Source organism: Cynocephalus volans, chromosome 15 (genome assembly GCF_027409185.1).
Source record: "Cynocephalus volans isolate mCynVol1 chromosome 15, mCynVol1.pri, whole genome shotgun sequence".
NCBI lineage: Eukaryota > Metazoa > Chordata > Mammalia > Dermoptera > Cynocephalidae > Cynocephalus > Cynocephalus volans.
In genome coordinates, this window is record NC_084474.1 from 11,280,879 (window position 1) to 11,306,715 (window position 25,837).

The 25,837-nt window shown below is 35.3% G+C and overlaps 1 protein-coding gene across 3 annotated transcripts in view; it reads right to left on the reverse strand.

Moving 5' to 3' along the window:
* RB1CC1 (RB1 inducible coiled-coil 1) overlaps nucleotides 1-25,837 on the reverse strand; it is an 87,093-nt gene that overhangs the window by 15,692 nt on the left and 45,564 nt on the right. For 2 of the 3 annotated variants that reach the window (XM_063079475.1, XM_063079474.1), the window contains exons 9-18: nucleotides 22,146-22,330; nucleotides 21,731-21,917; nucleotides 21,566-21,647; nucleotides 21,218-21,279; nucleotides 19,752-19,855; nucleotides 19,249-19,375; nucleotides 17,273-19,158; nucleotides 4,628-4,793; nucleotides 1,723-1,831; nucleotides 1,371-1,611 (exon numbers count right to left, since the gene is read on the reverse strand). In XM_063079475.1, coding sequence (XP_062935545.1) covers nucleotides 1,371-1,611; nucleotides 1,723-1,831; nucleotides 4,628-4,793; nucleotides 17,273-19,158; nucleotides 19,249-19,375; nucleotides 19,752-19,855; nucleotides 21,218-21,279; nucleotides 21,566-21,647; nucleotides 21,731-21,917; nucleotides 22,146-22,330 — 3,149 coding nt within the window. The remainder of the gene's footprint in view (nucleotides 1-1,370; nucleotides 1,612-1,722; nucleotides 1,832-4,627; nucleotides 4,794-17,272; nucleotides 19,159-19,248; nucleotides 19,376-19,751; nucleotides 19,856-21,217; nucleotides 21,280-21,565; nucleotides 21,648-21,730; nucleotides 21,918-22,145; nucleotides 22,331-25,837) is intronic. The other variant, XM_063079476.1, reaches the window with a different exon arrangement.

Here is a 25,837-nt window from a genome sequence, read left to right on the forward strand (position 1 = left end):
AGATTATTATTGTCTTTTAATTCTATTTCTCCACAAACTTTGTGTGTGTGTGTGTGTGTGTGTGTGTGTGTGTGTGTGTGTGTGTGTGTGTGTGTGTGTGTGTGTGTGACCGGTAAGGGGCTTGTAACCCTTGGTGTCGCCTGCATGGCGCTCAGCCAGTGAGCGCACTGGCCATTCCTATATAGGATCCGAACCCGCGGCCTCGGCACTCCCAGCGCTGCACTCTCCCAAGTGAGCCACAGGGTCGGCCCTCCACGAACGTTTTGAAGTACCCTCATATCCTACTGTTTGGCTATTAGTTGTGTATTTCTGAAATACTCCACTGAGTCATGATGAAAATATCTCCATAGTGGAGAAATACTCCACTATATCATCTTAAAAGTGCATGGCATTTGATATGCTAAAATTGTCTTTAGGATTCTTTGCATTTATACATCACAAGAGAGATTAATTTATATCATGTTCTCCATAATTTTTAAAACCATACCTGTGGCTATATCCCTCTCTTCATTCTACATTTTTGTTTGTACCTTCTGTATCATTTTGCTTTAGTTGCCTCTCCTATACATGATACAGCTGGATTTTTTTTTTTCCTGAGAGGTTTTGATAGGTTAGTTTACTTTTTCACATATGACTAAACTTATTTCTGTCAATTATATTTTCTAATTACCACATTTTCTTGATATGTTTATGACTTGCATTTTTGAATCATTTTATTTGTTCCATTTTTTATTTTTAATATATTCTTAAGAATTATACCTTTTCATGTCTAAAGGTAACCTATTTCTAGTACTTTTCCTTGAAATAGACACCTAAATATATTCTACTTTTCGAAAAACTCCCCTGCCTTTCCCTACCAAACACCCTCCCACCAAAATGAATATATTCATTATAATGGTAACCACTTAATCCTCCTAGATAATGAGCTTCCAAGTTTAAACACTCCTTGTTTAAGAATGGCTCAACACTACTGCAGTGATCCTCATCCTGCTAGCCTAGGAAAATTTTGTTGTACGTACTATGCGTAGTATAAAAATACATCTCAAAATGATTCATTCAGGAATGTTAAAATTCTTCCTCACTTCTACAGCTTAAACAATTAAAATAGCACAACTAGGCTGGCTGGTTAGCTCAGCTGGTTAGAGCACTGCCTTGTAACACCAAGGTAAAGGGTTTGGATCTCCTTACTGGCCAGCCACCAAAAAAAACCTATAAATAAAAAATAAAATAAAATAGTACAACTTTCAGATATATGAGTTGTGGACAACCAGTAACGTGAAAAATCTTTCTTTTTTTCAGACCTTTGTAACTTATGGAATTGCACTAGTGGTTTTAAAGCCTTAAATAACATTTGAAACAGACATACTTACTGTACAGACATCATGCTTGTCTCCATTGCTGAATCCACTCTTCCTTCATCTGCTGTTTCCATGGTCGATCTATCTGTTTCACCTGGGAGTTCAGGTGCACAAGCTCCATAAAGTTCTGGCGCTGCAGTTACATAAGGCGAAGGAACAAAACTGCTACTACGTAGCTTAGTGACTTCTTCTTCAAGCTTTTTCTTTTCCTCAAGCAAACGAGCTCGATCTTCAGAAAGTGACTCTATCAGATCTGGAAGAACCCCAAATTGAAATAAACCTTACAAAGTGAAAAAAACATTTTGCATGGATATATTTTTCACTTTAAAAGGGAATTAAAAATATATTAAAAAACAGTACTAACCTTTATCTCGTTCTTGTTGCTGCATCGTACTTTTCAACTTATCACTAAGATCATTTATTATGTTTTCTTTTCTCATTTTCTCTCTTGTTAAAACAGTGTTAAAATTGGTCTGGAACAACAAAATAATAAATACTTAAAATATGTGAATGCACTTAATAGCTAGGGCTAAGAAAATAAACTTGCACATACTCTTTTCTGAGATGCATTTGTATGTGGAGATGATATAGTGTGACTGACAAATGTTTATTTTTAAATAAAAATGCTACGTACTATGGTAAAGGTTATATTTTCTTCTAATTTAATATCTTGAAAACATATTCTATTTTCTCATTATTGTCCATACATTTATTGTTTGCAAATGATTTTGAAATTCTGGGTAAAGTAAATACCTTCTGTATCATTTTGCTTTAGGTGCTTCTCCTATACATAATACATAGTTGGATGGTACAGATGGATGGCCCTATAGCCTGTTTCTGTGTCTTATTTGGATATTTATAATGACCTTTGATTTATATTGTCTAGATTTATTAACCCCTAACCTTATAAATTTTCTTACTATAAAGCTCATGATATTCAACTGCCTGCATAGATCTCATGAGACAACCTGGTAATTTTAACAGCATGGAGTTTCTATTCTTTTATAAAGATGACTGATTTTATTAAAAATTTCATTTATAATATTTCATTAAGGTGATCTCCTTGGAATGTAAGAGCTATAGATAAGTGATGAAATGATCTAAATTGACTCTTCCCATCTGCCCAGCATTTCCAATTTCAAAATTTTAAGAGCTTTATCATCCTTGGATCAATAAATAATGCCAATAATGCTGACAATAGGGAGATTTTAATGTGAAAAGAATACAGCATTTTTAGATTAAAATTTAATAAATTCATTAAATATTTAATTAAACATCATTTCTACCCAGAAAGCATACAGAAAGATCACTCAGAAAGGAACATTTATGATATGGCTTTGTATTAAGCCATTTTTACATATATTGTTTATATATGGAAAATTAATAAATTTTGTAAAAGCAGATTAACCATTATGGTTATTTACATGATCTTTGCTACTTCTGTAATATAAAATGAGTTTTTAGGAAGATTATTACAATTTATAGTAGGCATATTAAAAACAAAGGCTAGTTAAGATGAGAAACAAATAGGCCCAACTCAGAAGTCACCTGTACAGAGGTAGGTACAAATCACCTTAAATAACCACCACTCAACATATACACTATTGAAAACTGGAAGGTAACTTAGAAGTCATCACTCCTAATTTCATTTTACAAATATAAAATTGGGTTTAAAATATAAGAAACTATGTTGTAACATCAAGGTCAAGGGTTCAGATCCCCATACCAGCCAGTTGTCAAAAAAAAAAAAAAAAAGGAACTAAATTAGACAGTTGTTGGTTTTATAAATCTGGTTTCAATCAGTTAATTCATCCCCTACTTAATTTTGGAAATATTAAATTGAATATGTGCTCACAAAGGAGCACATGGAGAAACAGCAAGAGAAAGAAAGAGATTAATTATATGTAGAATGAATCATATAAGAGAATCTATAAATTCAGGTTTTTTTGGGGGGTGGGGGGTGGGGGCTGATTGGCCAGTAGGAGGATCTGAACTCTTGACATTGGTGTTACAACACCACACTGTAACCAGCTGAGCTAACAGGCTGGTCCCTAAATTTAGATTCTTAAAAACAGAGTTGTCTCTAAAGACCTCTTCGGTGATAATTCTTACTTAAAACTGTTGGCAACTCCCCCTCCCTGAACACTTACTTTCTTTGGCTTCCATCAAGTCACACTCTTCTTTTTTCTGTTGCTCTTTCTCATTCCCCTTTTCTAGTCCCCTCTTTCTTTTCCTAAGCCTTAACAATCTAAAGTTCCTAAGGGGTAAACCCCTTCTGGAAAATACACTTCCTTATTTTCTTTCTGTTCCCTGATATATAATTTTTCAAATTCTAAAAAAGACACTAATTAATCATAACATTTTAGGATAAGAAAAGGTACCACATAATATGAAATGTTTATATCAATTGTAATGTGCAGTTTCAGAAATTTACCTCTAAGGATAAAAAAATAAATATCAATATTATCACTGGCCTGAAATACAGCAGAAACCACCCAATTGCTCCTATAGCTACTCACCCTGCAATCCTCTAATTTTTCTCCATGTTCCAGTGGGCGATCTTCACTAACTGTTGATCCAATTATGTCATTCCTTTATTTTCTCTTTAATAATTGTCTAGTGCTTTAGGTGAAGTAAAACTCCCTAACAAGGCATCCTGGTCCTTGGTGATCAGCCTCCACTTACCTTACAAGCACTACCTCTTATGATTGGCCAACAATAATGAATAAGTGAATTAGTAAAGTTCAACAATATTCCATTCTAATATACCACCAGCCTATCATAATGGATAAGAATTACAGAAAGAAAATGAAAATTCTGCATTGATCAGCATGTAATTTAGGATAATGGAATTCTAGGGCTTAGAAAAAAATTTAAAAATCATTTATGTGGTAGTATAAACACCATCATTTTATACAAAACTAATCTTAGTTCTAAAGAGTTTTAATGATCTACCTGAGACCACACAGATAGTGATGAAACCAGAAACCAAATTCACATTTCCTCATTTTTAATCTAATTCTATTTCATCTTGAAGCACCTGAGATTGTCATGTGACATAATTACCATTTCAAATTGAAAAAAATAAAAATACATGCTTTTATCACGAAGTAAGATGTTTAATAAATATTAACAGGGCCAATGTAAGGAAAACCACATCTGAGATATAAGAAACCTTCAGCTATGCACAAAAAATTATACTCATATTTGTTAATTTATGTCTACCTTCTTTAAATTTTAAATGAATGAAATGGGACAGAGGTACATACCTGTTGTTCAGCAATCAAAGATGTCCGAACATTTTGCATTTCTTCATTCTTTCTTTTTTCTTGCTCTTCCAGTTGTTCTAGAAACTTAGCTTTTTCTTCTTGAAGCTTTTCTTGAAGTTCAGCAACTAAGCTTGAAGAATCTTCTCTGGTAGATTCAATGACAGGACTTAAAAATTACACATAGTATTAAAATTTTTTTAAAAATTACAGATGCAATCATAAATATACCAAATATAATATTTAGGCAATTTATCCTCCTTAAACCTAATAATATGGTGTGAAAGATATTTTTGTGTGAACCTTCTCTCTTTACATCTAAAAAGAGAAACAAGTAAAACCTAAAAGTTTAATATGGATTATATGCTCTCTGACACTAACAAGGTTGAATGACTATATCGAATAAATTCAAGCTCATCTGCTTCTACCAGCATTTATAAAACTCAATATACCTCAAGAGGCCAGCTTCAAATTTCAGTTTTTCTATTTCTATCATTGCAATTTACTTGATAACTGAGTAAAAAGGAAACATACCTGAAGATTACATATGTTGAAAGGTTTTAATTTCCATAAAATAGATTTTGGTTCATTTTGCTAGCTAGTGAATAAATAACACGAAGCTAAATATAAACTTAAATGTTCACACGAAGCAAATCCATATGTTCCTAAACTCATATTCATTTTCCTCAAAACTTGCTAATCTCTTCAGGGTTGCTGACAATGTGCCAGAGATGAGAAGAGGACAAGTTAAAGAGAGAAGAGCAAACATGGGTTAATGATTATTTCAACTTCTAGTATACGCTCTAATTATTAATCTTACCTACTTTCAACCTAACAAATCTTTGCATTAAAAAAAAAAAAGTTTAGCCAATAAGTAGATAACTAATCCCATCAAAAGTGTTAAAATATGCTAAAACACAAGAAAGACGCTGCTGTGTTATTAAAAGTTCTCAAACTACTTTGGTTATCAAGACAACTAATGGGCTTAAAGGTGCATTTACTTGATTTCAAATAATATTTTAATGTTTTTGAAATCAGGGTACATTTGACACTGAATCAATGTGGGTATGTATTTAAAATATTTGTTCTATGTAGTCCCTATAGTTTCCTAATCTAATTACATGATAGAAATACACTATTAATACTGTAGCAATTGATAATCATAAGAAAATTGTTGTGATTCTTTATTCGTACTTCCAAATTTACTGATAAAATCTAATAATTCAAATAAATGTGCTATTCAGACAAACTTTCCTCCTAAGGGAGAGCTTTATAATGGCCGAACACAGAATACATAGTTTGAGACATAATACCTCTATCTAAGTCTGAGATTGCTTGCTCAGTTTCCAGAAAGGCTGAAATAGAAATTTACTTAAAAGGACAAAGTGATGGATTTATTTTCAAAGCTCCTGTGGTGCAGAAGAAGGGGATACATAAGCAAGTAAAAAACTATAGTAAGGTTGGAAAAACGAGAGGCTGCACAAATTGAAGTGTTACTGAGAAACTAGCATACAAGGGACCCAGACTACTAACAATAATGTGCTTAAAACAAAAATAGTATAGGCAAGGCTTACAAATAATTCCATTTGGCTAATGTCTTACTTGAAGAATTATCCCTACAGTTTTAAGGGAAACTGGAACTGTTACAAGTAAAAGACAAGGCCAGGTTCCGGGCAGGTAATCGAGGCAGAGCATAGTATGGAAAGAGGTTGGAGAAGTGGGAGGAAAACAGATCATGAACAGTAAAAGTTTTGAATTTTATTATAAGTCATTGAAAGGGTTGGTTTAGAGAATGATATAGTATGATTCAGGTTTTTAAAAAACTTGGTGCTGATCATACTAAGGTCAAGAGTTCAGATGCCTGTACCAGCCAGCTGCCCCCTTCCCCCAAAAAATCCAATAAAAAAGACTTTCTTGTGAAAATACAGGTAAGCAATTGGAGTAGAGTAAACAAGGCTAAAGAAGAGAAGACTTCAGCCTGATAAAAGATGCTAAGAATCCTATTAGAGAGACTAAAAAATAGCGTGGTTCTAATTATGTGTGTTGCGGGGGGCATGCACAGTTGGGTAGTACTTATAATTTCTAGGTGTCTTGCATCTTTGGATTGCCTACTGCATCTATTTCAGCATCAATGCTGTGCTGGGATGATGCAGGTAGTTCCAGGTGCACAAGTACACATGGCCACCATTGTCTCTCTGTTAACACCCAAACCCAGAATGAGCACACTGGATAGTCAGCACAGGGTAATTATAGACTGACTCATATGGAGAAGAGTTTTGACAGGAAAAGCAAAGAAAGGAAAGTTTATAACATAAAGGACAATCAATAGTTACCCTGTGCCGGAGACAGGGGTTTCTTGTGGTTGTATTAATCTGGCCAAAGTACACACTATGCCATATATTTTTAAGCTTTCGTTAGAAAATGTTCCAAGTGTCTATTGGCTACATAATCCTGTTTTATTTTACATTTCCCTAGGACCTGAAATACCTCTAATATCATGGAGAATTAACCCTAGCAATGAAACAGTAACAGCTAAAGTAGGTTTTGTTTAGTTATCATCACTGCCTAGCTTTCTTTGGGGAGCAAGGAGCGTGTGAGGAGGAGGGAGGGCATGAAGAAAAAGTTACAGTACATAACAATTTTGCTACAAAAATACAGCAGTCCCCCTTTATCTGCAGGGGAATACCTTCCAAGACCCCCAGTGCATACCTGAAACCTCAAATACCACTGAACCTATGTATACTATGTTTTCCCCTTTGGCTGTAACTTTTGCAGTTTGAGATATGACAGCAAAACTAGCACGATTTCTTCTTCCTTCTTCATAATTTCACAGGTAGATTTATTCTTACCGTGAATGTTAGTAACCACAACATACAATTTTTGTCTTTATTGAGAACTTTCACCTTTTCACTTAAAGGCAGCACATTTTTTTTTTTCCTAAAAGATGACCGGTAAGGGGATCTTAACCCTTGACTAGGTGTTGTCAGCACCACACTCTCCCAAGTGACCCATGGGCTGGCCCATAAAGGCAGCACTTTATGGCTTCTCTTTGGCATATCCAAATCACCAGCTTAACTACTTCTGTACTTTGGGTCCATTATGAGGCCAAATAAGAGTGACTTTGACCCCAAGCACTGCGATACCTACCATGACAGTCAATATGATAACCGAGAGGGCTACTAAGTGACTAACAGGCTAGGAGCATCTGCAGCATGGAGACACTGGACAAACAGATGATTCACTTTCTGAGCGGGACAGTAAGATTTCATCACACTACCCAGAATGACACACAAATTAAAATTTATGAATTGTTTATTTCTGAAATTTTCTATTTAATATTTTCTAATTTTTTTTCTAACAATAACTCAAGTTGCATCATTTAATACTTTCAAACCATAGTTGACCACAGGTTAACTGAAATCTCAGAAAACAAAACTGCAGACAGATAAGGGGTAACTACTGTATTTGATCTATCAAAACTACCACAGAAACCTAAGAAACTTACCAATAAAGGTTGCCCCGTCCCCCTCCCCAAAAGAAACTTACATAATCCTGTCTTTGCATACATGAATACCTTAAAGAGGCCTGGAAATGAAAACTTAACAAAACAAATAAATTTGTTACCAGTTGGGAACTTTAATACCATTACACAGAAATTGAAAGAAAGCATCTCTACAGTTTGATCGTTCCTGTTACCATAAATTAGTTCTAGCAAAAGGTTCTATTGTATCTATCCTAAGTGAATCAGTGTACAGTAAATGTATATAGTGAAACAACATACTGTACTCCCACAAATATATACAAATAAATGTTAAAATTTAAAAAAAGGTTCTATTACATCCAAATATTTCTAGCAACTAGAAAATTTCCATTGGATATAAATGAAACTGTCTTGATGCTTGAACTGTCCCTTAACATTGACAAGACTAAATTTGGGCCTAGTAAATAATCATTGTTTACTGTACTTTTGAAAACTTCTTTTGAGATTAAAATTACAAAATTAAAATTCATTTCCTTAATCCCAAGTAGACTGAATTTACACATACTAGCCATTTGTATTTATTTTTTGATCTGTCTGTTCATATCCTCTGCCCATTTTTCTAATTGTGTGCTTTTCTTATTGACTCATGGGAGCTCTTTGACATTACAGATATTAAGTAATACCCTTATTTACGTCTTGCAAATGTTTCTCCCTAGCAGCAGGCCTCCCAACGTTGCTTCTGGCACATGTACAGTGAACCAAGCAGCAGAATGGAGGGAGATGTGCTGGATCATGTCCTCACATAAGCATTACTCCTCATCAAAGGTTTCTTCTGCATGACAGAGAAGCCAAGAAATGACACTGTCCAGAATCCCCTTCCCAGTAGGTTCTGCATTTGAGTTTGCCAATCAGAGACATCCATACAAGATCTGGAATGCTGAAGAAAAGGAAAGAGTCTAGCGTTCTCCAGTGGTGGTTGTGTCCAGACATGTGGGCAATGTGAGATTCCTAAGAGGTTTCTAATAAATTACCTGCTTTGGTGTTTCAGTAGGCAATTTTGGTGGGAGTCTTCAAAGAACCATAGCACTTCCTGATAAACTACCAACTTTGTTGCTTTGGGTAACTTTCCACCTACAGATTTTCAAGCCTTTAGCAATGACCCCCTCACCATATACTCCCCCAGTTCTCCCAACATTCATGTAAGTTCTAAATATAATAGTAAACCCTTTAATTCTGAAATATTTACAGGTGGTTCTGTTTTCTAAGCTCCATCTAGACAGATACAAAATAAGTAAATAAATAAAAGATAACATGAAAAAACAAACAAACAAACACAAAACATGTTAATCTGGAATTCTCTGGTCTGATCAGATCTGAAGGGAGTAATGACCTCACTGCCAGTACAAAATATGACACTGGTAGGCCAGGGCATGCCATGGCAGAACACTGATACCTATACTTGTCTGAGAACAAGTGACTAAAGAAGGCAATGCTTTGGGACATGTCCAATCTGTCCCTCCAAATCACACCAAACCTCCCCTGCAAGAAGCAACAGCCTCGTCTCCCTTGTCTGTGGAGATTAGTATCACTTCACATGAGGTAGTGTCTTCTCAACAAGCTGATCCTTTTCAACAACCTATCACACTATTTAGTTACTTCCAGACCCATTGCTATTTTCAAATCCCCAGATGCCAGGAGAGTTAAAAATCGAACCAAGAAGGAATTGCAAAGCAATTGAAAGATTTTTATTTTGGTGGAAACATGGGAAATAGAGGAATGGATCCAATGGGAGTTATAACAGGAAGGACAAACTTAATGCTGAGTCAGACCAAAATTATTTATACAGATGAAATGACCACAGATTCCAAATTCAATGTTGGCTATTAACACTTTGCTAAGTTGATTGCCTGAAACCTGGACTTAATTGCCAACATGAAATGAAAATGAGATGGCAAGATGACATACTCCAGACCAAGAGTAGGCAAATCCTGCCAGCTACCTGTTTTTGTAATTAAAGTTTTCTTGAAACATAGCCATACCCATTCATGTATACTGTCTAGCCATTCTCTTGTTAAAATGGTTAAGTAGTTTGGAAAGAGACCATCTGGCCCACAAGGCCTAAAATATTTACTACATAGACCTTTACAGTAAGTTTGCTAACCTCTCTCTACATCACTGATTCTCAAAATGTGATCCACAGAAGTCTGTGGGTAACCTGTGGGTAACCTGTCTGTGGGGATGAGTGTGATCAAAACTGTTTTCATAACCACACTAAGACATCTCTTAATACATACATCATTTTAATATATGTGTTATGAAATGGGAAGTACTTATAAAAGCACTTCAGCCACTTATCAAAGTATAATCTCTGACTCATGGAAAAGCACTTGCACAACTGTCTTAGCTGTGTGCTGAACTAGCCATTTTTTTAAAAAAAATGTCAACATTTGGAAGACCTGCATAACTCAGTGAACCAGTGTTCTCCAAAGACCAACTCATGATACTACAAAATCATGCATGGGTAACAGATTCATTCAGAGTGCAAGAGAGAGAGATCCATGGATGTTAATGTAAAGATTATGAGAAAATCCACTGAGATAGTTTCGTATTTCACAATGAAACTACTGTTTTTATCACTTGTTGAATTTCATTTAGTAACAAAGATAAGTATCCACAATTACATGAAAAGCTATTTAAATATTCCTTTTCCCAATTACATATCAGTATTAGGCTGGATTTTTTTCATATACTTCAATCAAAACATATTGCAGCAGTGAATGTGGAAAGAGAGATGAGAATCCATTAAGACAAACATCAAAGAGATTTGCAAATATATAAAATAATACCACCCTTCTCATAATTTTCATTTTAGGAAATAGTTTTCATTAAAAAAGATCTTACTTATTATGCTAACATGTAATGGGGCTATTTTTAAAAGAGTAAATATTTTTAAACTTTGTCTTAATTTTTAGAACAGAAAATATTGACAGATATAATCCATATAAACAAAATCAGTTTGGAGTCCTCAATTTATTGAGTGCAAAATGGTACTGAGACCGAAGTTAGATTTTTACATATTTAAAGGACAGTAACACACACAGACGCACATAAAGAGAATATGGGACTGAGACTGCACGTGACCTGCAAATCCTAAATTACTGCCTTGCTTTTTAAAAAAAAAAAAGTTTGGGCCAGCCCATGGCTCACTTGGGAGAGTGTGGTGCTGATAACACCAAGGCCACGGGTTCGGATCCCCATATAGGGATGGCCGGTTAGCTCACTTGGGAGAGCGTGGTGCTGACAACACCAAGTCAGGGGTTAAGATCCCCTCACCGGTCACCTTTAAAAAAAAAAGTTTACTGACCCCTGGTCTACAGGAAGGCAACTAAAGGTAGGTATACTGGAAAGGATTTACTACGCATACCCTGAGTGCAACCAGAGAATACTCCCTTCACCAAGGCTTTGAGAAATGCAAACTTAAAAAACTATGTGGTGGTACTCTGCAGGACTGGGATAGAAGAGGGAGATGAGACCATTAAAATTCAATTAATTTAAAGGGAATGACAGAATTCTGGAGCACCAGGGACATGATGTGGCTTCACTATAGCTGGCAGAGCCAGAGGAGCAATCAGTTTTGACCCAGAGAAAACTTTGGCAGTGATGGTCCCTCAGCTTGAATAGAATGGGTCGATTCATGGCTTATTAAATCTGTAAAAACAAAACAAAAAACTCGAAATCTGGTTCCAAGATCTAACTTAAATCAAGAAAATCATACCTCTTGCAAAATTCCAAGACCTGAGCCAGTAATCAAGTATACTGCCAAAGAGATCCCTGGCCATTTTCCAGACTTTTGGGGAACTGCTGAAAGCTGGATTGAGGAGACCCTAATGCCACTGTGGTCCATCAAGAGGAGATTACTACCACATTCTTATTCAACGTAAACGTGACCTGTCCAGAAGAAATATGGAGACTAGCAATGAATTATCATATATTTAAGGTGGTGACTCCAATTTAACTGTTATTTCAAGTATGACCTCTTTGCTGACTCATATCAACAAGACCCCAACTTCCTGACATGTAGCCACTGACTTGGGTGATTCTCCCTCCCCCCATTTCTATTGGTATAGACCAGGGGTTGACAAACTTTTGTTGTAAAGGGACAGATAGTAAACATATTAGCCAGATGGTCTCTGTCACAACTACTCAACTCCGCCAAAAGCAGCCACAGGCAATAGATAAATAGCACGGCTGTATTCCAATAAAGCTGTGTTTACAAAAATAAGCAGTGGACAGACTCCCGTAGAATCTCACAGTTTGTCAACCCCTGGTATTGACAACAAGAAGCAGTTTGCTTTTACCTACACAGAAAGACAGCAATATATCTCAGGATTATATCAGCTGTCCAGTCTTATGTTAAAATTGAGTTGGCAGGAATTAAAAAAAAAATCTATCCTCAAATATTGGAGGCTGGCTTTGTAGGACAGTTCTTCTCTTAGCAGTGTAGACAAGGACAAAACACAATTCACACGAACAATTTCATTGGAAAATGACTGAAATTAAAGTGACTTAAGTATTCTTTTTTCCTAAAACAAAATAATTCTTTAGGATAAAAAAAATCTAGTAGGCAGAAATGTTGGTTTTCTTGCTATTCCTCAAGACATCACACTGATCCAATACATTAATGGCAACATGCTGCTCAGACCTAGTAAACAGGAAGTAGCAGCTACCTGAATAAGACACATGCATGTCAGAGACTGAGCAATAAAGCCCACAAAACTTCAGGGGCTGGACAGTGAAATTTCTAAGTGTCCAGTGGTCTGAAGCATGTGAGATGTTCCCTCTAAGGTGAAGGGACAAGCTGCTCTAGGTGAGCCTCTCTGAATTTTGGAAGCAACATATACCACATTGGGGTACGCTGCTCTAAGCCATTTACCACAAAACTTACAAGGCTGCCTGTCTGTGTAGGGCCCAGAGCAGAGGCTGCTCTAACACTTAAGGCATATTTCCAGCTGATGCTTGAACAATCTGTAGAAGAAATGCATGCTGTACGGAGCCTTTGGCAAGTCCTATAGGAGAATCACAATTAAGACCCTTAGGACTTTAGAGCAGATCTTCCTTTTGCAAAATAGCTTGTGGCTTGCTGCTGGGTCCTTGTAGAGAATGAAACATTGACCATGGGCTCCCAAGTTACCATGAGACCTGAGCTGCCCAACATATAGTAGATATTGTCCAAGCCACCAAGCCACGATGTTGGGTATGCACAGCATGCACTCCTTCATCAGGTAGATGTGGCATATACAAGATCTAGAACAATCAAGTCCTGAAGGCATAAGAAAGGTACAAAGGCTTCAGGTTCTTGTTACATTGCCCTCTTTCTCCATCTGTAACTACAGCATTTACTATGAGGAAAAAAAATCAGCAGGCCTCGTATCCTGATGATTCTGCACAATATGCTGACATTCTTCAAAAGCACAGCTGAAGCATTACAGCCCTGCTGAGAGGCAGCCCTGAAGAACAACAGCAAAGGGAAATCTTCCCAGTGGCAGTATGTCAAGCAGTGCTTGAAGTTACCTAGAAGAAGAAATAGCCAGGGATACAGGTCAACAATGATTCATGGAGAAAAAGGCTTGGCTGGATAGCGAAGGACCTGGGAGGACCCAGATTGAAATTTGGTGGTAAGAGATTTGTGGAAAAGGAATATGTATGAATGTCTTAAAATGGGCACAAAATATGAGAATATTTAAGTCCACTGAAGATATTAAGTTCCACTGCAAGGAACCTGTTAATAATCACATGGGCAAATTAAATGATTCAGTGGGTATCAATTAACTTCTTTCTCCAATCTGAAAATGTCCTTTTTCCAGTGAGACAGGAAGTGAGGTTATGCATGGGCTCAGCAACATGGATGTCCACACATCAAGTAACTAGCATTGAGGCCCCACCTCCACCCCATGCTGCCGGCTCCCTAGAGACTAGCCAGCCCCTTGGTGGCAGGCAGATTACACTGGACCACGTCCATCATGAAAGGAACAGCAATCTGTCTTCACAAGAGCAGTCAGCCTCCATACAAATTTACCTTCCATGCCCACAATACTTCTGCCAAAACCAATATTCCTGAACTTACAAAATACCTTATCCACTGCTATGTTATTCCGCTAGAATTGCTTCTGAACAATGGGATTCATTTACAATGAAAGATATGTAGCACATACCACATATGCCAATTCCTAAAGCAGTTTTCCTGATAGAATTGTGAACAAATCTTTTGAACACTTAGTTACAGTATCACATGGGTGACATTTCATATAGCTAGGGTAATGGCCAAATGTAGTAGAACCAGAGACCACATGTGATACTAATTCTCCCACAGTAACTATATGTGGGTCGGCGAAACAGGGATGAAAACAGAAATAACTACTCTATTACCCCAATGACCTATAAGCAAAAATTTTGCTTCCTGTCCCTACAATTTTGGCCCATGTTGATTTAGAGAGGTGATTTAGTTCCCCCCAAAAGAATTCCTTTACCAGGAGACACAACCAGGGTCCCACTGAACTGGAAACTTACACTACCACTTGGCCAATTAGGGCTCTTCATGCTACTGTGTCAATAGGCAAAGAAGGAGGCTGCTGTATGGATTAATATGACTGAACTTCATTATCAATTAGAAACAGGTTGCTCCTAGGACTGACAAATATTACTGGAACCCAGAGGGATTTTCTGGGGTTGTCTCTTGGAATTGCCATGTCCAGTGATGTAAAAAGTTGATTAAAAACTACAGCAACTGTATTACAGGAAATTTCACTAATGGCAGTTTCTTTAGAAACAAAGATTTGAGTCATGCATATCACATAAAGAACTAAGATCAGCAGAGGCACTGGCTAAGGTTAAAAAAAAAAAAAAGAGTGGATAATAGAAGGAAGCTGTAAATACCTATTAGAGTTATGAGGCTGGTTACAGAAATAAAGACTCTAGTAGTTAAGCCTGTACATATTAACAATTTTTTAAAATCTTTATCCCCTTCTCCCACTACTCTAATATGGAAAATAAGGTGTGATAATGGTAGCTAACCCTGTATTTCACTATTTAAACTATAGAACATCAAGGAGAAATTATGACACAGCAGAAAGCAGGGCTAGAGTGACATGATTTTGAGTATTACCTACTAAAGAGCAGGTAAGAATCTGTGAGCTGGTATGAGGGAAATAAGGCACACCACGTCAGACAGAAACTTGACATTGTTAAGTGTCTTTATTTGAAAGTTCATTACGGGAAGGAGAAGATGTCTGAGTATTGAGTGTAAAGGGGGTATACAGTGCTGGACTGTCTGGTGTGCCGCTGGCACTGCCCTAGCCCCTCTGTATGGTTTCATACACACCGCAGTGTAGAGATTCTGCATTTCCCAGAATCCCCCACGCAGCTTCAAGTCTGCCAATAAAAGAACACTGCCAAGAGAAGCAGCTCAGGCTTATTCTCTGGAGGCGGTTGTAGCCAGATGCAGTTTCATGGTAGCTTCCTGGCAAGTAACTGACAACTACCCATTTTGTGCTGCATATTGAGCCAGACCATTGGTTTTTTGAAGAGATTCTTGAATGTTGCAGCAGCTTCCCAGGGAACCATGGAAAGCCATCACCTTTGGTGGGTGCTTCAGCATCTGTTTTCCTGATATTTCACTTACAACTTGACACAAAGCCTCCCTCTGACTAAACTTTAGTCAGGCTCCTCTAGGCCCTCTAGGCTTCGACCCTGGTTGTTCTTGTCAGGCCTGCATTACCCACTTGCAAGCAAGAATCTTGCTCAGTCAGTTTAGAGAGAACCTGCCACTCTCAATATCCGAGAACCCTTGGTATCTGATCAAATCCCTCATCCTCCATCCTTGGTATTTTATCACCCTGGCCTGCCTTCAGCAAGAATCCAGTAAGGTCAGTTTAGCCAGCATACCCCTTCTCTCTGATGCTTCCTCTTAGCAATTTTCCACCCACTGACCCACCCCCTCACTTCTTGGCTATAAATCCCAACTTGTCCATGCTGTATTTGGACCTGAGCCCAGTTCTACACAGAGGTCCCTTTTCCCTACTGCAATAGTTCCTGAATATAATGTTTTTACCACCTTACTGTCCAGCCTTTAGCAGTGACCACGTTGACCTTCAGTCCCCCAGCTCTGTAAACATTCATGCAAGCCCTAATTCCTCCGTTAAACCCTCTAATCCCCCCAGAATACATAAAGAGCTTCTATTTTCAAACCAGAACGGGAGGTTTAACTGTACACCAATATATGAGTATAACATAACAGTCAGTCAATCACAACTGACTGCACAAAAGTGATAAGGCAAGAAAGAGAGGTTTAAAAAAAAAATATATATATATATGATAGGTATATATAGTTTATTTATATAATACTATATGTACCTATAAATATATCCACTTGGAGAATTAATAATAGAACTAATGGATATATTGATTGTGATCTAGAAACTGTTTACCGGGCCATAAAACTCCTGCATAAATTTTTACAAAGTAGAAATACTAAAAACCATCTTCTGTGGTTCTTCCAAAAGGCAGTAACATCGACAGTAACAATAACAAAAATGCAAAAACAACAACAACAAAAATCAACCCACGACCACAGTATCAAACCTGGAATTTAAAAACATTATCTTTCAAACTACAGAGGAAATAACTGAAATTGTAATATTAAGAAAATAACAATGATGAACACTCTACATATTCGCAATCTATGACACAGCCTTTGCTTAACATACCAAAGAGGAAACTTTGCTCAGAGGAAACTTTTAAAGTCGTTAATACATACATACTAAATTTAAAGAGAACGAAAATAAGCAATTTTCAACTGAAGAATTTAGAAAAAACCACATATAATAAATTTATCAGTTAGATAAAAGTTCCTCAAAATATTTCAAATTTTCAAAAAAGCATTTCTCTGAAAATCCAGAATACTGAATCATTTTTGAAAGGCATTAATGGGTTTATAGTATGTTATTTTTATAATGTTTGCAATATACACTACTTAGAAATTAAAAGTTTTTGTTTCATGAAAATATCCCAATTGCTACATTTACCTAAGGTAAATGAGTAAATCAATGTACTATGTTTACACACAGAACATTTGAATGTTTTAATTTTATAACAACAGACTTAATTCTTACCTTTTTGCTATTTGATTCTCAAGATGTTTAACTTTTTCTAATAATTCTTTCTCAACAACTTCTCTCTCCAGTTTAAATTCTTTCAGGGCAGTCTGAATAGCTTCACCCTTTTCACAATTAAGCTTCTGAATTAACTGTTTTCTGTCTTGTTCCAGGCTCATGACCAATTTATCTTTGTCTTTCTCAAGGTTCTGGATAATGGCTTCATATTTCTCTTCTTGCTGAGTGATTTTTTCATCATTTTGTTTCTCAAGAGCACTTAATTCTGATTCCAATTTACTCTGCAGTTCAACTACTTGCTCTTTTAGGTTTTTTTCTATTTCAAATGCTTGGTAATGTAAAGATGTCACTTTGTTTAACTCAGCTTTAAGCATGTTAGATTCTTCTTCATGCCTACTAATTAACTCTGAAATGCACTGATCCTTTTCAATTGTCATTAAAATTCTTAGCTCTGTCAAACCCACTTGATAGTTTTCATTGTTATCCTGAATCTTTTGGTTTAGTTTACTTATTTCTATTCTCAAATTTTCTGTCTCCTGTTCAATGAGAGATGTCATGGTCTCCTTATGCTGGGCTCTGCTTTCTTCTAGCAAAATTTTTATTTCATCAGTTTCTGCTTCCTTCAATGCAAGTTCAACCTCTAACTTGCATCTCATGTCTGACAAATCAGAAAACTTGAGTTTTAATTCCTGTAGCTGTTGTTCTTTTTCATTGATAATTGTGGCATGAGATTCCTGTATTTGATCAATTCTTTGTTGATTTTCCTTTTTTAATTTCTCCAAAGAAACTTTGTGGTCTGTCATAACTTTCTCAAACTCCTGGTTATGCCTGACGTGCAGCATGTCCTCTAATTCCTTTAGATGACTTTGCTCTAAGCACTGAAGTTCTGCCCTCAATAACTCCATCTTCTCATCATTTTCAACATGGAGCTTTTTTAAGTCTTCTAACACCAACTCTCGTGACTGCTTCAATTCTTTAATTTCACAATTTTGAGTGTGCATTATATTTTCCATCTCTAACAACTTCTGATCCTTTTCATTCTGCAGACAGATGACAGCTTCTTTCTCATGTTTAACCAAAGCAAATTCATTATCTTTATTTTGTAAAACCTCCTCCAGGCATACTAAGTCCCCTTTCAATTTTTTAATTTTGTTTTCATTTTCTTCACTCTCCTTTATCAGTGCACCAAGTTTACTTTCATATTCATTTCTTAGACACTGTAGTTCTTTTTGATGTTTTTCTTTTAGTGTTATTTCCAGAGAACATTTTACTTTTTCAATAATGTTTCTTATTTCTACTGCTGTACATTTTAAAGAATTTGAGAAGTCACACTTTTCTTTTTGTACAAATGTCCTGAAGTGGCAAAGGTCTTCCTTGATGGTTTGTATGCTGAAGTGAGAGTCTTGGGCAACAACTCTACATTTTTCCAACTGGACATTCAAAGAAGCATGATCTCCAAAATCCTCTTTACCACATATATTTGTATCCTGCATGCGTCTACTGTCTATTGCATTGATAACTGATGAGTAAAGTGATTCCACCATCATTTCTGGACTTTGTGGATCACTTATAGGATTAGGAGATGATAAATTTTCTTCTATAACAAACTCATTCACAGCAGACATAAAATCTGATTCAGGACTTTCTGCTAATGAATCCAAGTCTAAAGAAACTTGGTGAATAGTTTGTTCTATGTTTGGATGGGGGATAGTTTCAAAATCAAATGTATGTGCATCAATGCTATCTGGAGATAATTCTTCTAAGGGACATACTGCAGGACATAAGGGATCCTGAATGGTGAGTGGAGGAGGAATTCTTGGTGAGGTAGTAGTTGTAATTCCTGTTGCACTTTCTGCCCTTGGTGAAGAAGCAGACTGTGGGGATGCCTGGAAAACAGAGAGATAGGCTTAAAGAGCTGCAGCCAACACAAACATTTTACACTAATGAAGAAAACTATTTGAAAGAACTTAATTTGCCTTTTGTTCACTCAGTAGATCTGTAATGGTCTGTGACATTTCATCCAAACTTTGTGCTGCTTTTACCAAATTATGTAAAGCGAGTACATGCTGGTGTAGAGGTTCGAAGTCACAAAGTAAAGGAACCCTGAAACAGAATGCAATCAAATTAGATTTCTCATTTCTTAATGAAAAGATGAATAACTGCAACCAAATAGTCCAATATGTAAAAGTAACTAGAGCATTATCATCCCTTTTTTTTTTTTATTATCATCCCTTTTTAATTAATACCAGGAATATATTATGTAGCCTGAATTGTAATCAGCAAAGTGATGTTAAAGATCTCCCCAGCAGTATGTAAAGTCAGAGTACCTACTAGGAAAAAAAAAAATTGCAAGTAAGGCATAAACTTCCTTCTAATATATTTTTGTTTTCTGATCATTTTAATATTCCCCAGAAATTTCTTAACACAGTCATAGGAGCGAATCCATCATAAAACATTACTCTATCCTGGCATTCCTTACCTGAGGTATGGCTGAACTTCTGAAGGACAAAATGATTGCAGAAACTGTAAATCTTTTAATGAAATATCTGGAAGCTCACAGTCAAACTTTCGAGGCTTCTGAGTCTGTACAAAAAGTATATATATATATATATATATATATATATATATATATATATATATATATATAAAGGACAAATTTACATATGGTTTCTTACTACACTCAAATTCAATACAACAAACAAAAGTACTTCAAATGATCTAATCACCCTTAAGAAAGAAAATAATAAAATAAAAATGCAACACTATTCAATGAAGACATGGTGGTCTGTTTTTCTGACCCTTTAGTAGACTGGGACAGAAAGTATTGGTGATCAACTGATGATGTCCCTCTCTTTCTCAGTTTTTAGCATCACATAATGAAAATTCTAGTATTCTCATCAACATTAAATGAAAGCATTTGTTTACCTAGTAAATATGCTGTTCCAAAATTTTTCCTTGACCTATAGCATGGTCATGAAGACCTCTAAAACTATCTTCATACCTTACTCTAACGCTGTATAAAAATTTTTTTTGGTATGTAATCCTTCCTTCCTTACCCTCCCCTTGACCTTTCCATTACGTTTTTCAAAATACAAACTCTTGGGCAATTTCAGCTTCTTTTAAAAAATATACCTGGTAAGCCCTACCATTTCTTTCCCTGATAACACTGCCAAGAACTGCACCTTTTAAAATAACTTCAATGGTCTGAATCATTACTTCAAGCAGATATAAAGATGTCAAGATGCTCTTCATAAAAAAGGGTTTTGGGATAAATACATGTGGGAATCCCTTCCTATCACATCATCCATTCTTAGATATTAAAATAATATATACATTTAAAACCCTAAGAAATCCTGCAGTACAGAAACATGCCTAACAGCTAAGCACTACCGCTGACAGGGAAAAAAAACCCAACATTTCCCAAACTTCTCTGACTACAGAAATGTTTGTTTTTATATAATAAAATTAATAGCCAAACTAATTTTTCAGTTTAATTCCAGAGAAGACTTACTGAAGAATCACCCTTTTCTGATCTGTCAAAACATAAAGGGTTGGGAGGGGATAAAGAAGGGAGGAAAGAAGGTGGGAAAGCAGAGGAGGGGAGGAGAAGAAAGAGTGGAGAAAGAAAAGAAGAGGGGATAGAAAGAGGGGAGGAACAAAGACAAAAAAAAAAGAACCAGAAAATCTATTCCTACCAATCCTAACATTGTAGTATGAGAGGTATTCTCCCATGTTATGAAGACTCTGGATCAAAAATTATGAATATATCTATCTTAAAGCTTCATGCCACCTGGCTTTTAAGGCCAAAAATATTTTTATGTTGATTAAAACAAACAAACAAAAAAACCAATTTCTGTAAGTTTCTGATAAATGTCTCTACACTTGGGGGGAAAAAAGGTTTTAAAACATACTGAATTCAGTCATGGTTAGAAAATAAATACATACACAAAAGGAAGGGGGCCAGGAGTCCAGTCCCCTAAACAGACGATTTCTTAAAAAAGATTTCCCTGTATAAAGAAATTAACAAAATGGTTATTTTAGAACTTTATTTAAGGCAAAAAAATTATCTGTGGTTTATGAAAAAGTTAATTAAAATTTGACAATGCTTCACATTTAAAATTAAACAAAGGATTAGACGCCACAAACTTTAAAAGGAACGTTTCTCTAGATTTCACTGGTAATTAATAGCACAAATACATGCAGTATAATGCTGTAGATAACTCATGTCTATAAAATTTTTAAAAGTATTTTTCTTTTAAAAAGTAAATAAAGTTATTAATGAAGAATACTTACTAAATAATTTCCCAAAGGATTCCCTTTTTGACTTTTCTGCTTCATATAATTGTTTTCCATCTTTGACTAAAGCACCAGCCCACTAGAAGAGGAAAACTTATGTTAGTAATATACACCAATTCATTGATGTTTGTGTACAATTAAAATAGATTTCAACTTGCATACCTCCCTGTAGTGTTTTATGAACATTTTTCTCCTTACAACCTCAACAACAGCTAAGCAGTACATCTGAGGAACTGTACTAAGAGCTTCAACAATTTTGACTCTTTCTAACAGCTCTATAACGAGGCGGAGCAAAGCTTGCAATTTCTCTCCATCTTGATCAGCATGAAGCATTACAAAGCAACACCACCTATAGAATGAAATCCATTATTTTCAACATTCACAAAAGTTTATTGAAAGTAATTCCTTATTAATTAAGCTAAGGAAATCAAGACATACAAACATTAAAACAGTCTAAGCCCAAAGTTAATCAAGTATTTCAATATAGCAGTAAGAAAAAATTATCCCATCACTTGGGAGAAATAAACATAAACACCAACTCTAAACATCCTAAATTAGATATAATAGAATCACTTACTTCAGTCTGACATGTAGATTATTAGCTAGCTCTTGTTTGGCAGTGGTACACTTCTGTTTAATATCCAACAATTTTCTATGATTTTGCAACATAATCATCAACTGATTTGCATGACTCAGGCACAAATCGGGTAATACAGACGCATCCTTCAAGTTTTCAGCTCTCATCTGATTAGCTAAAAATCCCTTTGAGAAAAAATATTTTAAAGGACATTAATTGTTTCATGAAAGGCATGAAAAGTCAGTTAAGAGGAAAAATCTTTATGTTAAGTACAAATTGTTCTACTTTCAAACAAGATTTTAAAATCCCCTATTTTTCTAAATGTAATAGATGCATTCATGACACAAGACAGAATTTTTAAGAAACCTATGTTCATCTAACTCTTTCAGTTTTCAAGTAGGAAAAAACAATGGCTGAGAAGATAAAGTGACTTATCCAAAGACACACTTAATAGCTGAATTAGAAGTAGAACCGATGCTTCTAGTCTCCTACTACAATACACGTCAGTCAGAGAATAAATAAAACATGGTCACTGAAAAACAATGACTGACTTAACCTAGCCAACATTATGGAATAGTATATTATACATTTCTTCAAATAAAAAATAATCAATTGCCCTTGAAATATATATTGAAAAGTCACTGCCATCTCCAGTTATTTCTGTACTATACTTAGTTCCATTGATCTGTGCTCAACACAATGACTGAATTCTATAATTTTACAGTGTGCTTTATTATTTGGTAGGGAAAATTTTTTCTAATTTTCTTTCATTTTGTCAGGTAGGGATCGTACACATTTATTTGGACAGATCTGCCATATTTAAAATGTAGTCTTCTTTCACATCTCTCAAGTACTTTTAGTTCTTCTTAAATAAAGTCCAAAGACAACCTAATTAGGTTATTACTATGTATTTTATTGCTAATATGAGGTTCTATTCCTACTCTATACACTAAATACTTAATATGCTATACAAGTTAGATTTTGCACATCCTCCTGACTGCTCCTCTACTGCTACTGTAAATAAATAATTATCCTTCTAGGAACTCAACCATGTGACCCACAAAGAACAAGTGTGTCCTCCTACTTTATGGTAGTTCTCTTTCCTTCCTGTTCATGTTTTCCTAATACGTATGATGCTATTTAAATTTAAATGATGTGTATTAAAATCAAAATGGTTTAAAATCTGAAAGCAAGACAATTTCAACAGAAATTTTGGCTGCTTTTTCCTTTCAATGTATTCTGTTGGTCAACTGAGCTATATTTTTCTGTAATTTGGTAATTGGTAAAGTGTTAATAGGTTTTTAATTACTTTTTAATGCATCCAAGAAAATTATACAATCAGTCCCAAATCTAGATTGTAGACCATTAGTTAAAGGATTTCTTGACAGCAAAAGCACAAACTTGTAAGTACTACCAAAGAAAAAAACACACATCTATTTTTCAAAATTAAATTCCATATTTGTTAAACCACCCTTAGCATAATTTAAATTAATTAATTAATTAATTAATAGCTAAAACCCTGGTAAATCATCTCGCACTACTTTAGCATTAACATTTCTATATGTAAATAACGTTTGATAGCTACATGATAGTACTACAGTACTCACAACACCCCTCCAGATGCATTCTGCCAACTTTGGTTTAGGAAAAAGATTCCCTATGATTTATTTTGCTGATAATCCTCAAGGATAAGGATGGCTAGAAAATGAATATTCAGGGCTATAGTATTACACAGCTTCACAGGATTGGTGAGGGACCATTATCTGCCAAGACCAGGTAGAAGGGTCTACAAAAGTTCTCATAAATGTTGCGGTTTAAAAAAATTAATCCTTTAAAGAAATTTAGGATTTTTTTATCTTATGAGATACTCAGGCAATAAATTCATTTCCATGACTTCTATTTCCTTTCTCTTTAATTGGGAGTGGTGGGCTGGCCAGTTAGCTCAGTCGCACAGTCACAACACAGCCTTGTAACACCAAGGTTAAGGGTTCAGTTCCCTTTACCAGCCAACCACCAAAACACAAAACAAAATTATGGGGCTGGCTGGTCTATTTACACCAACCACATTCAGAAAAAAAGTGCTGATAAGCAAAGATAACATCTGCAATGGAAAAATACTATTAGCAACAATAAAAGTAACAGATGAGACATCTGTGAATAAGATGTGAAAAATTCTACACTAGCAGACTGAAGAGAATTTTAACATTTCTCAAATTCAAAGAAACATGAACCCAAATTGTCATTCTATAAGTATTGATGTGCACCTACCATGTGTCAGGCATTTGTGTACCTAGTAACAGAAGATATACCAGGGACCAACCAGCCTTCTTGGGGTTTACACTCAAAGAGAAGAGATTGTATTAAAAGCATGAAATAGTTTAATTACAATAGTGATACAAGATAAGTACAGCATGCTAAGAGAAAATAAGCCTGATCTAATCAAGACCTCAAGATCAGAAAAGCTTCATTGAGGAAGTTCATGTTTCAGTTAAAACCTCCACTCTGTACATCCTTTGGCAGCCAAACACATGATGATGCTGGACTAAAAAGCTGTTTCACTGACCATTATACCACCTAAACTCAACAGGCTCCCTTTTCTCTCAGGACCTCATTGAAAATAACCTTATTAAATCTAATTCCTCCCACATTAAAATTCACTCAGACATGCCCAGTTGAAACCTGTCTACCGGAGGGCCTGGGTTTCTATCTATCTTACAATTCAGCTCCCAATATGTAACTAGGATTTTAGACTTCTAAACAGACTCAACACGAGTACTGGAGAATAGCAAAAAATATTCACTGAAGAACTTAAATAATTAAATAAATATTTAATTGTCTTTGAATGTCTAAAAGAACTATACTACTCAAGTATCAAAATCAAGAAAGCCCTATATCAGTCAGCCAGCTCCTCCCCACCACCCCTCAAAAAATCAGAGAAAAGATATTTTTAAAAAGTAAGAGAATGCTGCCTCCTGTTGTGATCAGGTGTCCCAAAAGTTAAATTCCATGAACTACCATAGTTTAAAACATTACCAAAACACTGCAAACATCAGGGGAAAGATGGTCTATGGTCACAAGACAATAAAATTAACTTTGTATTTTTCATGGGAATATAAGGAATGCTCACTGAATTTTATTTCAGTTTGAGTTCAGGAAGGTCAATTGGTCAGACTTAGAAAGCAAAAAAAAAAAAAACCCCAAACACTTAAATATTAAAAAAATGGATTCTTCCATTATTTTGAGAAAGAAAATACTATCGCCCTACTCATCATAGCAACCATATTCCCAGAAAAGTATGACTTATTCTTCTATGACAAAACTCCATTTGCTAAAACCAATGTGGCTTTGAAAATAACATCAGCAATAGATTTATATTACCCTCAAATATAAAACCATTCAATGTATTTGCCTAATTAACCATAGAAGATTTCAAGTGATATAAAGTAGAAGAAATATGAGCAATGTTTTTTTTAAAAACAATAAAGATAGGAATAAATTTAATAAAATCAAAAATTTAAATTTCTGTATTAAAATCTGTTTAAATCATAACAAACAATATTTGTATTATTTACAATAGACAAAAGATTATTCAGACTATGTTTGATACATTCTTACAAAAATACTGAGATAAAGAAAATTTAGCAAATGACAATTTAGAGAAAATACATGACAAACATTGATAAAAAGGAAAT